The sequence below is a fragment of the Aphelocoma coerulescens genome, chromosome 5 (genome assembly GCF_041296385.1).
Source record: "Aphelocoma coerulescens isolate FSJ_1873_10779 chromosome 5, UR_Acoe_1.0, whole genome shotgun sequence".
NCBI lineage: Eukaryota > Metazoa > Chordata > Aves > Passeriformes > Corvidae > Aphelocoma > Aphelocoma coerulescens.
Genome location: NC_091019.1, coordinates 18917060 through 18931691, shown reverse-complemented (window position 1 = coordinate 18931691; position 14632 = coordinate 18917060). Strand labels below are relative to the sequence as shown.

Below are 14632 nucleotides of genomic sequence, written 5' to 3'. Positions count from 1 at the left end.
TAGTGATCTTTGAATACTCTCTTCTCTTTTGGTTATGTTTGGATTTTACAAGAAGTAGGTCTGGGGAAGAAGTTAAAGGCATATATTAACCAGATTTAAAGCAACCCACAAAAAACATCCCTAGAGCCTTCAAATTCCATGGTACTTTGCTTTTACGATATCACAGTATTAGTGTAGTTGTAGGGTTTGTTGGCTATGTCTGTAAATACAATAAGTTGTGCTCAGTTTGTGTAATTTAATTTTTAAAAAGTGCCTTTGTCAGAGACCACTACTAGACTTGATCTGAAGCAGGGATTAAAGGTAAAGATGTTGGTACCAAGCTCATACCACCTATTTACTCAACTGCTGCTCTCTGATAATTTATTGAAGAGCAGTGAATTTCAGGTCCTTTCCTGCTGCTAATCCCTATCCTTGTGCTCTGGCTGGGATCTTTGGATTGGGTGCTGCCATTTTGATGGGGATTGGCAGCCATCGCATCTACACTGCTGATGTTGGTCATGATCTTAAACCATTTTCAGCTTTTACTGACTTTCATCTTTTCCATGGTGCCTGCAGTTGATCTTTTCCAGCCCCTTTTCCATTATACCTCCTGCTGCAGCCAGGATCGCAGCTTTTCTTACTAATTTCTCAGTATCTGCATTGCTTGTTTTACTCTCATCCTGTGGTTTTTACTCAGTCCTTCCTCAGACAAGTTTCCACTGACTCAAATTCGTGCTTAAATTGAGTCAGGGCTCTAGGATATGTCCCCAGGGTGAAGCCTGTTCCTAGGGCAGCTGGTTCTCGTGGAGCTGGGCCAGCTGACACCAGTGTACAGCGTCAAGGCTCCTGGGGAGGAATTCTTGAAACAGTAATAGGGATGTCACACATTTCAAAAATCTACATGTGCGTGCATCTCTCATCAGTGGTGGTGTAATATGTAGGTGCTGTTGTGTTGTCAGGGTGCTGCAAGACACAGCAAGCTGCAGGTTCCCATTGCATCACTGTTAATGGCTGGGGAAGAAAATGGCTTTTGGGGGATCCAGGGAAAAGAAAGAGAAGAGGAAAATCGTGGTACTCTGGTCTGAGCACTAAACTTACATGTGAGATACCTGATTTTTAAGGCTTTTTATTTTCCACCATGGTCTTTATGGGCTCTTACTAGGGCACTCAGGTTTTCTGTGTTTCATTTCCCTGTGAGTACATCTGGGGTGTTTGCACCACCACTACCCACAGGGATGTTATGAAGATAAATTGTTAGATTTAAAGTGTGAGGTTTTTCAGCTGCCCCTGCATTAGGTCCCTTTCTGCAGGTAAGAAAGGAGAACTTTGTAACAAGACTCTTACAAGGACTGATGCAGACACAGGTCTGGGGATTTGTGTACTTTGGACATCCCAGTATTTCCCTGGTGCTGTACAGATGTATGTCCAACAGGCTTGGCAGCACTCTTAAGTCCTTCTTTCCATGGTATTGCCCTGCTGAAAATAAAATTGATGTGAAATGAAGACATAATTTTTCCCCTGTGCATTGAAAAGAAAAAAACCCAACAGTCTCAAGGTAAATAATTTCCTAATCAATAAGTTTGTCTAAGTGGATGTCTTTGGTGCACTGAAAGCAGCCAGCTTCTGCAAGGCTTCAGGATACCACAAACACCAGTCTAAAATTATCATTACTGCCAGCCACTAAATAACATGGCCCCTTGCTGCCTTCATAGCACCTGGAATACAGGTGTTTCCTAGGATGTCCTGCCAAAGAAGTGTGTGGCCTCTGGCTCTTGCACCACCAGATGGCTTGAAATGTAAATCTTCCAGCCACAGCAAACCCCAGAAGTGCAGCGGGCCGGCGCTTCTCCCCACACAGCTACAGCAATGGGTAATCGGAGGTTTCCAAACTCCTCTGCAGACAGCTGGCAGCTCACACCTTGCTCACCCCTCCTTATTTCCAACTGCTAATTTGCAATTAAATGCAACTAAAAATACAGTAAACATTCTGCTCACAGTTTTCCCTACAAGTCCATGGGGTAGCTTGCTGCTGCTGCCATTTGGTGGTGAGCAGAGCGGGCTTGTGCCGTAAGCGAGTGGCTGGGTGGAGAGCTGTCCGTGAGGCTGCCTAAGATGTGGTTCCCACTGAGAGCTCCCACAAATACCAGTTCAGCATAATGCAGCTGATGCTAACTGGCATCCCTGTAGGTGGTCTCTGTAGTGGGGCCAAGATGAAATGTGGTGTGAAGAAAGAACTGAGTGCTTTCTCTCCCTAAGGGGAGTTCCTCCAACCGAGAGCAAAGGTGTGTGAGGCAGACTCAAGATGCAACTGCTGCAGCAGCTCTGTAGTTAAAGGATGTTCTTGTTCAGGGCTTTGGCAGTGCTGGAGTCCACCAAAATACGCACAGGATGCATAGAAGCATCTGCAATTATGTTTGACTGGTATGAAATGCATTAAATTTGCATTCAATTCATTGCTCCAAAATGTGCAAGCAACTTTAGTTAATATTGAATTTGCTTTTTAACCCAAATAATTTTCTACTGTGCTAAACAAAGTAGTTGAGAATACATCACTCAGTGCAAAGTTTCTTAGCCATTCCTTGGCTAGTGTTTCTCCTACCAACTTGTAGAGGAGAAAGCTACTACAATTTGCAAATGTGAAACACAGAGCAACCTCCTTTCTGAATATATTTAACATGCAGAAACCATTGTCATTATGGATGAGGGAAACAAAGTACTTAATTGGAGGAGTTCAGTAAATACAGCAGCAGTGAGACCACTCCTGGTTAGGGCATACGAAGCCTGCCCAAACAAGCAAACTGTGCACCTTCAATTAATGGTTTCGCCCATTATTGAAATGGAGTGACTCACTCATCTCATCCAGATGCCTCCTTCTGGGGTCAGACTCTTCAAGACATCAAATCAGCTGGCCCACAGCCCTCAGGCTCTGTCTTTGCTGGAGAAAGGATTGGTTTCAAGTGGCCTGTTGTGCAACCAGAGAGGTTGCAGTGGGATGCTGGAAAGTCTCCCACCTGACCCATGAGATGCCTTATTTGTGACTTTTGGGTATTAGTGTTTCAACACTGCTTCCCATACAAAATTAGTCTTAATGTGTCCTATTTCATTAAAAGGTCTTGCTAGACAAAAATGCTGGGGCCCTTCATTAAGCATGGCAAGGTTTTTCACACCTTGAGGAAGGAGGTGTTGGCTGCCACTACTTGTTGCGAGGCAAGATCAGTCTGTGCCATACCTCTGGTAGGATGCTGCATTTACAGTTACTTACCTCAAGGGAAAGAATTAGCTTGTTTTGCCAGGGATTACATAGCTTTAAAATGTCATTCACATGAGCACAGTCCTGGTAAGAGATGAATTTTAAGTGTCAGACTTGGCTAGTCAATGACTTCTCTCTTTATTTACCTCAAAGCCTGTGGGTGTGGGGTGCAGAGGGACTCCTTGCTTTTGTGTGTGACACAAGGGTCACTCTCAGGGGTCACTGCAGTAGCAGTACCAGAGCCCGGCTTGCAAAAGGGACTGACAGAGGCAGAAGCTAGAGTCCTTTGGTGGGCTGATGCTGGGACCCCTCCAAGTTTGGCAAAATAGGTTGTTACCTGTAGCATCAGACTATCTGCCTACAGTCCTGTTGTCTACTTGCCAGAGTGTTGAGAAGGCACAGTCTTTGCAGAAAGCCAGAGCATCTGGTGTCTGTGTCTGCTTTTGGATGGTGGGTGAGGTCCTCTTGGAAGTAGCAGTCACTGCCTCACTCCTTAGTGCCAGCAAAAAAAGGCAGTGGCTTGCCAGAACTCTCTTAGTGCTTTCTTTGCCAGCCAAATCCTACCTCTTCCCCTCACAGGAACTACCCAGACCCCACCCCTCATCCTTGGGCAGCAAAATTCAGCTCTACCCACACACTGCTTTGAGCCAGCTTTGAGTGAGCGAGTGCATCATGATAGGTGAGAGGTAACAACTCCAACCGATGCCAAGCTTGCAGATCTTCCAAAGCCACTGCTGTGAGTTGAGACTTGATGTGCTGGGAGTGCAGCTCAGGTTACTATAGCAAATCCTTAACAGTTTCCTGCCTAGCTGAGTCTTCTGGAGTCTGAAGCATTGTAACCTCATAAAAGCTGGAAAAAACTTGAACTCATTCAAAGATTATTTCACACCACCTACAGTACTCTATGAAGTCAGACATGCTGTAACATATAATTAACGATGTGTTTGGTGGTGAGTCACTGAGTAGTCTAGCAAGCTCACCTTCAACCAGTCTGTGTGTGGGAGTCCTTACCCAGCGACACACCCAAACTGAGCATTTTAATAATTTACCACATTCTGAGCTTGGAAGAGTAGTTTTTGTTGCTTAATTAAGCCATTAAAAGAAAATACTTAAAGGCTTTGCTACCTGTTAGGGAACAAAGCTCCACTATGAAGGAGAAGGTGGGGGAGAACCCCAAAAAACTATTAGTTTGTAATACAACTTTATTTTACTTTCTTTGGTGTATCCAAGAAAAAGGTCAAGAGATGAGAGACTGCACCTTTGTGTTATATTAAACAGTCACTTGATAAGGTAGATGAATGTTTCTTGGACTGAAATGTGGCATTACCCTTTCCCAGCTGCATGTCCTCCCAAACATAAAGTTGAGAGCTCTCGTTATTCTTATTTATTCTATAGAATGTTTAAGGGTTGCAGAAAAAAAAGCAGCATTTTCCAGGGAATGAGCAAAGATGTGCCTATCTGGCTTGTGACATGGTGATGGGAGACACGGTTTTGATCCCCAGTGTAGAGAAGGAAATTGCATTTGCATCTCAATGTGATCTGGTATCCTTATCCCTTCTCTGACAAAAATCACAGTAAGAATCCTAGTGAAGAGCAAGAGTTGGACAGACTTGCATAATACTTCTCTGATTACTTTTCCAGCCTCCAACTATTTTCAGCTCAGGGGATTTCCTGACATGAATGAATGAATATGATTCATGATGCTTTAGCAACTTTCAGTGCATCATTCTTCTCAGTGCTTATCTAATCTCTCTTTGTACCTGTCCAAACCTTTTGCTTCCACAACAACATAAGCAACAAACTCCACTGACCATCTACATGTTGCAAGAAGGATTAGGCCTTTCTCTTTCTTTTGAATCAGTCTCTGACAGTTTTGTTTGGTGCTTCACAGTTTTTGTGGTGGAAATGACCATGTTACATCCTGTCTGCCTGCTCCAACTTTATTAGATATCCCTTGGTCATCTCCTTCCTGGGATGAAGGCTCTCAGCCTCTTCAGGCATAAAACCAGTCACCATGAATTGTCCTTGTTGCCATCCTCTGAGCCTGTCCTACTCCATAGACACCTTTCTGAGGGGAGGGCACCAGGATTCCATGCACTTCTCAAAGTACTGGTGAACCAGAGGGTTATGGAATGGTCTAATCAAGTTCTCTGTTCATTCGCTGTTTCTTTCATGGCAATCCCTAATGTTTGATTAGCTGATGGTTTTGTGGAATAGTCCATGATAGTCCAAAAGTCTCATGCCTGAGTAAAAACAAGCTGTTCAGAAACTGTAATTTCATGTATGAATTTAAGACTTGTTTAGCCTGCAAGCATCTAATCGAACTTTAAATCTAATCTGCATTGACTTTCAGCTGCCATGCTATTGCCCAATCCCTCAGCCCTGTGAGGCCATATGCAATTCCCCACTGGCTGTTCTTTTCCCCAGTACTCTTCTAGTAGCATATTGTCAGGAAAACATCATACTTCACTGCTGTGCCAGATCGTTCACAGATAGGTTGAAGAGCACATGTCCCAGCCTCACCAAGATGCCTCTGATGTGAGCACTGACCACCAACATGTACTTTCTGATGCCTATCTTGGCTTGTCCCAGCTCATCCAATATTAGCACTGCTGGGATCAAAGCCAGGTGTTGCAAGCCCCCATTCAGGGAGTGCAGATCATACCTGGTCCTTGTCTAGACTTTTCCATTTCTAGGCACACGGGTGATACTGTATATAAGTGTGAGGCAAGCAATGCCTAAGCTGGCTAAAATCCTTTGGGGAATGCATCTTATTCCCCCATTTGTTATAAATTCATGTAAATGTGCAGGTGTTCAGTGAACCAAGATGCCAGTGGGATTGTCTATGCCGTGCAATAGGGAAAAGCAATAATCACACATACAAGTGAAGCTTTGAATTACGAAAGTGCAGTATTTGGAAATAGGGTGTTTTACCAAAAAAAGAGCACGCAAGACTAAATGATACTTGAAATTAGCAGCAGATTATGGGCCAAGCATGCAAATCCGCCCACATCTTATTGAAGCGTAACTGATATCCCTCTTCCGGCAATTAGGCGAGTTCCGCAGAAGAGCTGTGCTGGATCGGGCAGCACAACAGTCTGGTACGGCCAGGCTGCTCCAGCTGCCTGGGAATTAGCATCCTGCCACAAGGATCTCCTTCATGCTCCGGCAGCGGGATCTGCCGTGCCTGAGCTGGGGCAGGGGCTGGCTCCTTCCAGCTGCTTTTCATTGCTGGGATTGTCTCTGCAGCAGGCGCTCGGCGGGGACAGATCCCTTTGTTGCTGCAGAGCCCCTGATGGACAGCCAGCCTTATGCATTCACACAGAGCACTGTGTACCTAGGGAGCTCTGCCAAAGGAGGATTTTCCCCATGGAAGAAGCCCAACTCTTTTTATTCAGTGCCCTGCATTGACCTAGTGTTTTTTCTTCAAGGTCGAGTGTCAAGCCCCACCAGCAACCTTCCTTGTGCTGGGTCAGAGACACACACAGGAGTGAATGTCCTTTAAGGGAAGTTAATCCACAGGTGGCTCCAATGGCTTGGGATGGCTGTGAAGTCCTGTCCCTGCCCCATTTCTGATGTCCCCAGCACATGGCAGCTCTGATGTACTGCTGTGGTTGCACTCCTGGCTCTTTGCCCTGCTAATGCACCAGTGCCAATCTTCAGCATCCCTCCCTCACTCAGTTCTGATGGAAGCAGGTCATGGAGGCTGCCCATACCCCTCTTCATATTTTTTTCTTTCCGCACCACACGAATTTTCCAGATGTGGCTGCCACTAGAAATAAGCAGTTGAATGAGCACTTGTCTGCGGGTGACTCATTCTCGCCCTGTGAGGGGCTCTCTTGAGGGTGTGGATGTGAAGTCTCACTCCCTCCATGAGCAGCCTGCAATGATGTCAAGCTCATCATAGTGAAAAAAAGCCTCCTGCTCTGCCTGAAGCAGTGGCAGCCAACGTCTGCTGCTCCTCATCTAAAGCATATGTGGCAAAAAGAACTCCCTTTTTGGTCATGGTTTCCAGTTCCATCAGGATGATGAACTCCCCCCTTTTCCTGGTGATGCATGGGAGGGGGTGGCTATCCACTCAAGTTTTGTGTTCTGCGTCAAGAGACAGAAGACACTTATCCATGTCTTTGTGTGATGTTTCTTTCCATGGGCACAGGAGTAGGAACTGTAAAAAGGAAAACTTGGGGAAGTTTTGTTTTCCTCTCAAAGGCATGGATAATGTGATGGGTGGTCCTTCTTCTGTAGTGCTGCCTTGAAGTCTGCTGAGCACTGGCTTGTCTGAGTTTGTGTGGTATTGTGGACTAGCTCTGTACATTGGCATGAACATTCTAGGAAATGTGGGAAAATTCTGTACGCTCAATAAGTCTTTTTTTGGTTGAGGCTTTTGTGGGTTTTGTTTTTTAAGAAGGCTTGGTGAAATTTTGTGCTGGGGTTTCTTAGGGTTTTTTTCAGTTGGTTTTTGGTTTTGGTTTTTTTGTCTTTAGGCAGAATCTCCACAGTATGGACCAGACCACAATGGGTCAGAGATGAAATGCATTCAGTAAGGCAGTAAAACAGAGTTCCTTGAACAAAACCATCACTAATTTACAATAAGTTATGCAGTAAGTTTCTATATCACTAAGTTACCAGGAACACAGTGGTCATTGCTCAGTTTCTTACAGACCTGAAGCTGGTTACCAGAGCCCAGGGTTTGGTGTAATGATTTCACCTGAACATTCTTTTTTTCACTTCAGTTTTTTGCTTTGCTTTTCTTTTTAACTCACCAGCTTTTTTTCACCCATAGCTGCCCCTCTAAGGGTATGAGGGGATAGTGTGGCCAAACTGCAATCAAAGAAATATTTTGAGAGTCCTCTCAGAGCTGTTTAAGGAATCTGGGCCGGCTATGAATGCCGGCTTTATGCAGCGCAGTTTTGAAGTAGGAGTGAGTCACTAAAAAACAATCTGTGCTGTCTCCATGTTCAACTTTGACTTTATTAAGAAAAAGAGAAAGAAAACAAACACAATCCCATTCACTGCTGAAATACACATTGATCCTTTAATCCCCAGGGAATCACTGGGAGCTGCTTCCTTCTCAAAAGAATCGCAGTATTGACGCAACGTTTAATTGTGCAATTACACGCGGGTGTTCTTCTCCTGGGCTTTGCAGAGCCGGGCTCTGTGGCTGGAATGCTAATGGGGAAGCCACTGATACCATCTCGTGGCACATGCAGCCTGAATGCAGCCTCCCGGCTGGCAGCAACCCCTCGGTACCTGCCTCCATGGTCTGTCCCAGGCTTTTCAGGCAGGAAATCAAAGATGGGAATTGCAGCCGGGCAAGAACTGGAATTTGGGCTGGAGCCCAAAACTGTGTCCCCTCTTGGTTTGTTGTAGCTGCCCTTGGTGGAAGCAGGAGATTCCGGTGCCCAATCCCTGCTCGGCACTGCCTGAGGGCGGTGGCTGGCAGGTACCAGCTGGGATTCTGCTCAGGCTCCCTCTCTGTGAGCTGGAAACATGCCTACAAATGCCTGGCCAGTGGCCTCTCTCCTGCTCCTGGTCCACTGCCTGATGCCCACATGCTGCACATGCCTTTGTGGCATTGAGTTTTTCATGGAAGTTTTGCTGAAAGCATTGCTTCAAAGCTGCTGGGAAATGCTCTGCACATGTATTTGTACATATGTGTGTACCTATATACACCCACACGTGCTTGTCTGGCCAGGCCCTGCTTTCCACAAGCTGCATTTGCTGTAAAGTTTGCCAGGTTATTCGGATGCTTCACATATGCTACCTCTGGCCTCAGGGGCCTGTGACAGGAGCTGGAGAGCCTCTGTGAGACCTTGCTGTGTTACTGTCATGTCTTGATTCAGAAACTGAGCTCTGGTTGCATTCATTTGGCTCATACTAATTGACCCATATGGGAGCAGGTTGTGAAGGAACATGGAGTAGCTCCTCACTTTGCTGCCCTTGGGAGGTGTGGTGAAGGTTGAGATTTACCTGCCAGTAAATACAGGGGCTGGTTAAGAGTTAGATGGGGAGAAATGCAACCCTCCTCCAGCTGGCTTTGAATCCTAGGATTTTTTGGGGGTCAATCTGTTTACCAGTACATTACTATTAGTGGTTTCATCATCAGTTCTGCTTTCCCACCAGCATTAAGGATGGAGTTTCCAGATGGGTAATCCTAGCTGTCAGCCTCTCGTCCATTTTCCATGGCCACAGGCTACCAAGTGAGCCTTGCACTGGGCCACACCATGGATCCTGTGGCACATGGCCATCCAACTTTTTGAAACCATTTAGAACTCTTTAAAAGGATGCTTTTAATGCATGCACCACATTTTACCTATTGGCTTCAGGAAAGTGAAAGGAGAGGCTTTTGTTAGGTTGTGAAGCAGTGCTTGGCTGATGTTACAGATTCCTGGCCTCCAGGTCCCTCTGCTCATGTTCTCTTCCTGTTTCTCTGAAAGTTTTAAGTCAGGACAAGCTGCAGTTAGTCATGTTGGCAAAGACTAGTCCTCCTTCAGCCTAGTTCCTCCTAGTCCTAGATTCAAGTGTTTGCCCCCTGCAGCCAAAATCTTTGTATCCTCCTGAAAGCAGGATCTTGGCACACATCAGTCCCATGCAGGATAGGAAAATGTGCTTTATTCCTCTGTTTCATGGCAAGGCTGAAAACACAAAAAGAATAATGGGCAGCTGTGGTCTTAGCTGACAGCTGAGAGGGGCTTTGCTAACAGAAATCCCCAGGGAAGACCAAGGAGGCTGCTGACAAATGTCAGGAAGGGGCTCTCACTACAGATTGAAAAGCAGAGGAATTATAAATAACATGCTGAAGTACACAGATAAAGTTACCCAAGTTATTCTGACCGTAAAGCCCAGGACAGTAAAGGCCCTTAATCTCTCATTAATCAACAAGAAGCTGGAAGAGGCCATACAATGAACTCAGCTGCCAAAGCTGCTGTGCCCTTTTGCTCCCTTTAATTTAATTGTATTAGTCCTGCCCGCAGCCTTTGTTCTTCCGCCCTGCTCAGGAAATCTGCTGCTGGGTTTGGCAGGGCTCACTCTGGTTCCACATGGCTGCTTTGTGGACAGCCAGGAGGGTTGAGGGGGAGAGCAGGAAGGTGAAGAGGATGGGAAAAGGTCCCATGGGAGCAATCTGCTTGATGTACTTCATTTATCTTAATAGTGCCATTGCATCCCTTCCTGGTGAAGCTTCCTCCTGATAAGCCAAACAGACAAAACTGAATGCAAAAGGATTCTGGCTGATATCAGCAGAGCTGGGAGTTCATGTTTAAATTTAAAAATAAAAAAACAGTCGAGTGACCACGAGTCAGCTCTTGTTCAGCAGGAGCTCCTAACCCTGCAAAGCATTCCTACCACCAGCTCCCTTGGTTTCACTGCATCTCTCTTCAATGAGCCAACAAACAAATGCAAAAGGTGGTTTCCTGGACACAGGTGAGTTATGTCAAATTTCAGCATTTGTCCCTGCTGAAGGATAAGATAGCAGAGCAGCTACCTGTAGGCTGTACCTTCCTTACCTTTCCATCAAGGAACAACAGTGCTTAATGTGTGGAAAAAGATGGAGCACTTACAGAAAGATGTGCTTAGGAAGAGGGATTTTCAGATGACTTTGAATGCTTCAGGCTTGTCTGGGAAACACAGTTTTGAGCTCCATATTTTACTGGATTTCTCTGAGTCCAGCAACTGGCAGTACAAAATTCCACAAATCCATTATATCAAGGCCAAGTTTTCCCAAATATGTAAATTGTCAAGGTTCTCCTCTCGCTTTCACAGCAGTGGATTAACAGTTCTGTGCTTGCAGTGAAGTAAGCACAGGGCATTGTTTGCTTATAGTTTTGCAGAGGGATCCTTCCATCATTGCTTGCTGTAGTTCTTCTTGGATTTAAAGAGTAAAACATGTTTACATTTGTATGTGGGATTCTGGACTACCTCAGGAGAAAGTAGAACTGGAAAGGAAGTTTTTCTGGCTGATGAAAAATTTTGAGATGTGTTTTTTACATATCAGAATGAAAGCTTGAAATATAGAAGCTGCCAGGAAAAAAAACAACCAACCAAAAAAAAAAAACCAAACATAAACCCCCTGCATATTTAGCCAGCTGCAGCTACTTATTTTGGTTATTTTATCCTTTTTATTTTCTTAATAAATTTACTTTATGTCACAAGGCAAAGCAGAAATTCTGGATATCTTGGATAAAAATTTTTGTCCGCAAATTTGATTTCAGTAGTTTGGGAACTGCTTGGCATATAATTTTAATTTAGAAAGTGGCAATCTGCTGCACTAAAAATGAAAAGTAATGATCCAGTAAATGACTAATTTTGTGGTCTGAGTTAATTAGTGAAGCAGCTTGGTGGATAGAAGGCAGCAGGTCTAAATTACTGTGCTAAGTCCTTTTGCAGTAAGATATTATCTGGTTTTGTTGTTTTAATAATAATTAATGAGAATTAAAATATTCAGCTGGGATTTTTGCTGTTACTATTAGCAGGAATATGCGTGTGTGTATATATATTTATATTTGTTCTTTGGTGCTTTTCTTGCTGGTTTGCATCTCAATCCTTGACTGTCTTGCTCTGTGACTTAAATAATACTCCAGAAATTATTCAGACTGTGCCTTGGTCTAGCATGGAGGAAACTCGAGGCTTTTACAATTAGTGCTGCTGGTTATTCCATGAAAAACATACACCGTAGTCTGACAAGGAAATCAGCAGTAAAAAGTCAGGCAATCAGCAGTCTCTCATCAGCAAGCTCACAGGGAGCATCAGCTGGGGGCTCACAGCTCACTTTTACATCTTGTTTTTGGCAGCACAGGTTGCTGAAAATGCAGGGATGGCACAGTCACGTCCAAGTCTGCATGGACCTGCACAACCCCAAAGCCCTCTCTGGTGAAATCCAGGCATTACTTTTCTGAAGTCCAAAATGCTTAAATTTTGGTGCCTTCAAGGCACCATGGTGGTCACTTTGTTTTTTGCTCTCCATGACACCAGCCTTTGGTGTTTCTGCTGGGCATTCCCATCCCAAACTTGCTTGCTTTGTTTTAAGCACATGTTTTAGGAAACCCTACAACTAACTGGGTTCTCATGATGGAGGAGACTTTTAATGAGCTGGTTTAGTGGATAATTGCTCTCACTGTTAAAACAAGCTTCTCTGTGTTTTCAGCTCGACTTTCCTCAGTTTCAGTCTTCCAGCCCTGGACTTTGCTCTACTGTGTTTTTCAAAATTAAAGCCCTGTAGAGTGGAATCTTCCCACATACCCTTAAAGACTAGGAGGAGTCATTTCCTAATCTTCTTTTTTAAGAAGACAGTGATAATTGAGGACTAATTATGGGCTCTATTGACTTTTTGTGTTTGTGTTTTTTAGATAAGTTGTAATTATTCCATTTTATGATTGTACAACTATAGTTAATAACTGCTGTTCACCGTGCCTACATCCAAGGATGTGGCCCCACTTCTGTCTGGGGCTCTGAGGGACAGTTGAAGGGGTATTGGTTTGGTTTTGGGCACCTTTGGAGAAAAGTAAGTGCATCAGTCAAAATGCTGCTTACCTTCTCAGAAGGTTTTGTAATCATGTTTTTTATTTTTAATGCCTCCTTTTCAAATGGCATTGTGTCTCTGGTGGGTTTAGTTCTGCTTGTAGGCCGTATTCTACCATCCTTAATCATCTGGAGTACTTTCTTCACTTTCCCTAGCTTCATTTGATTTCACTGAGAAATTTCAAGGAGTGAGATGATTACTTAGATGAATGAAATTGGGGATTAGACAGGGATTAGATGGATTCTAACAAGCAGATGCTGTGCTTTCTGTGGGAAGATTTCTAAGCTTCATTAAACCAAAAGAGCTCCTTTTCCCTGACACTTAGGATTTAAAAACACTGTATAATATGCTATTATTAATAAAAATTATAAACTATCATGATGGAAATATCCATCTTTTGGTGAAATTTCTTACTGTGGTCATATCCAAACCCTCCGTGAAAGGATGTGAGTTCTTTTAATGCCTTATGTACTGTGGCTTCAAGAGAAATTGTTCCTCATCCAAATGCCCAAGCCTTTGCAGGATGGAGGCATAAATATCTTGTTCATAGTATTTATCCAGTTACCTGTATTTTTTCTTTTTGCAGCATTTATTTTCCTACGTATGTTGGGCTGGTGGGAAGTCTCATCAACACCCTGATAGCAATGGTTTGGATCCCTTCGCAGACTAAACCAAAGGCAGACCATCATGTGACAGAGAATAGTACGTATATGGTGTTTCTGATAAATAGTACATGAAAAGGGACAGGGGATTGACATGCTGCAAGAACTGCTGAAGGACCTTGGAGCTGCATTTAAGGACAAAAAGGTCCCAGCCTCGAGATGCTGGCACTTCAATGTCTAAGCTGTGCTTACAGAAGAGTATTATTCCGAATATATAGATCACTCTGCCGTGTAGAATTGCAGTTTTCCAGCCCAGACTTGTGTCTCAGAAAAGGTGATTGTGGACCCCTTGCTGGGGGTTAGTTTGGTCTGACAGGGGAGGCAACCCCACTGTCTCAGAGGGTTCCTCCGCATGCAGATGTGGCACCAGCTCCCAGCCTCCTGAGATGTGGCTTTTGGGTGGTGAACCTGAGCAGTCTCAGAGTTTCTTTCTTTCTACCTTAACCTGTACAAGCAGAGTATTAACCCATATGTCATCTTCTGCAGGAACACCTGGCAGCTTGTTTAGCATCAGAGAAATCCTGCGCCTGATGAAGTTTCCAGGAGTAATGGAAGTTTTCATAGTCAAGGTCTTTGCTGGACTTCCCATAGGTAAATCTCACCCATTACCCATGATTGCTGATGTATTTAAAATAGGATGACTTACACTGTAGACCAGGCTTGTCTCAAGTTACTGAAAGCACATTGTTTTTGATCACAGAGCAGTGAGGATTCACCTCCTAACTTCATGTTGGATATTTTCAGGTAGTCTCAGCTACAAGGGATCAAAACCCTGGGGCTTAATGTCAAACACACTATTTGTCATAGGCTGCATTTGGGAGTTTTGGCAAATCACTTAATCTCTCCATCCCCCTCACTGCAAATGTTTTTGCCTCTTGTCTGTCACTTCTTTTAGGGCTGTAAGCTCTTCAAAGCAGAAGAAAATCATTTGTCCTCTGCCAGAAGAACTGAGGTCCTTCCTGATTTTACTTAGTGACTTTAAGTTGTATGTGTATCCTAACCTTTTTCCCAAAAACTAAAAATTATTGATGGATGAGAGGGTCGGGCTGCAGCCAGGGGAGCCACAGCATGTTCTTTCCCTTGCACATTCATGGTGGTGCTTTTTCTTCTCTTCCTCATATGTTTTGCTGGGTTTTTTTTGTGTCATAGTAGGAACCTGCTGCTACCTCAAACCCTTCCAAAACCCATCTGTTTCCCGACTTCCTCTGAGTCAGCTGCTGTCCT

General features: G+C 44.3%; 1 protein-coding gene across 3 annotated transcripts in view; it reads left to right on the top strand.

The window, feature by feature from the left end:
• Window positions 1-14632, top strand: part of SLC22A18 (solute carrier family 22 member 18) — a 60001-nt gene that overhangs the window by 22655 nt on the left and 22714 nt on the right. For all 3 annotated transcript variants that reach the window (XM_069016933.1, XM_069016936.1, XM_069016935.1), the window contains exons 5-6: window positions 13333-13448; window positions 13895-13999. In XM_069016933.1, the coding sequence (XP_068873034.1) occupies window positions 13333-13448; window positions 13895-13999 (221 nt within the window). The remainder of the gene's footprint in view (window positions 1-13332; window positions 13449-13894; window positions 14000-14632) is intronic.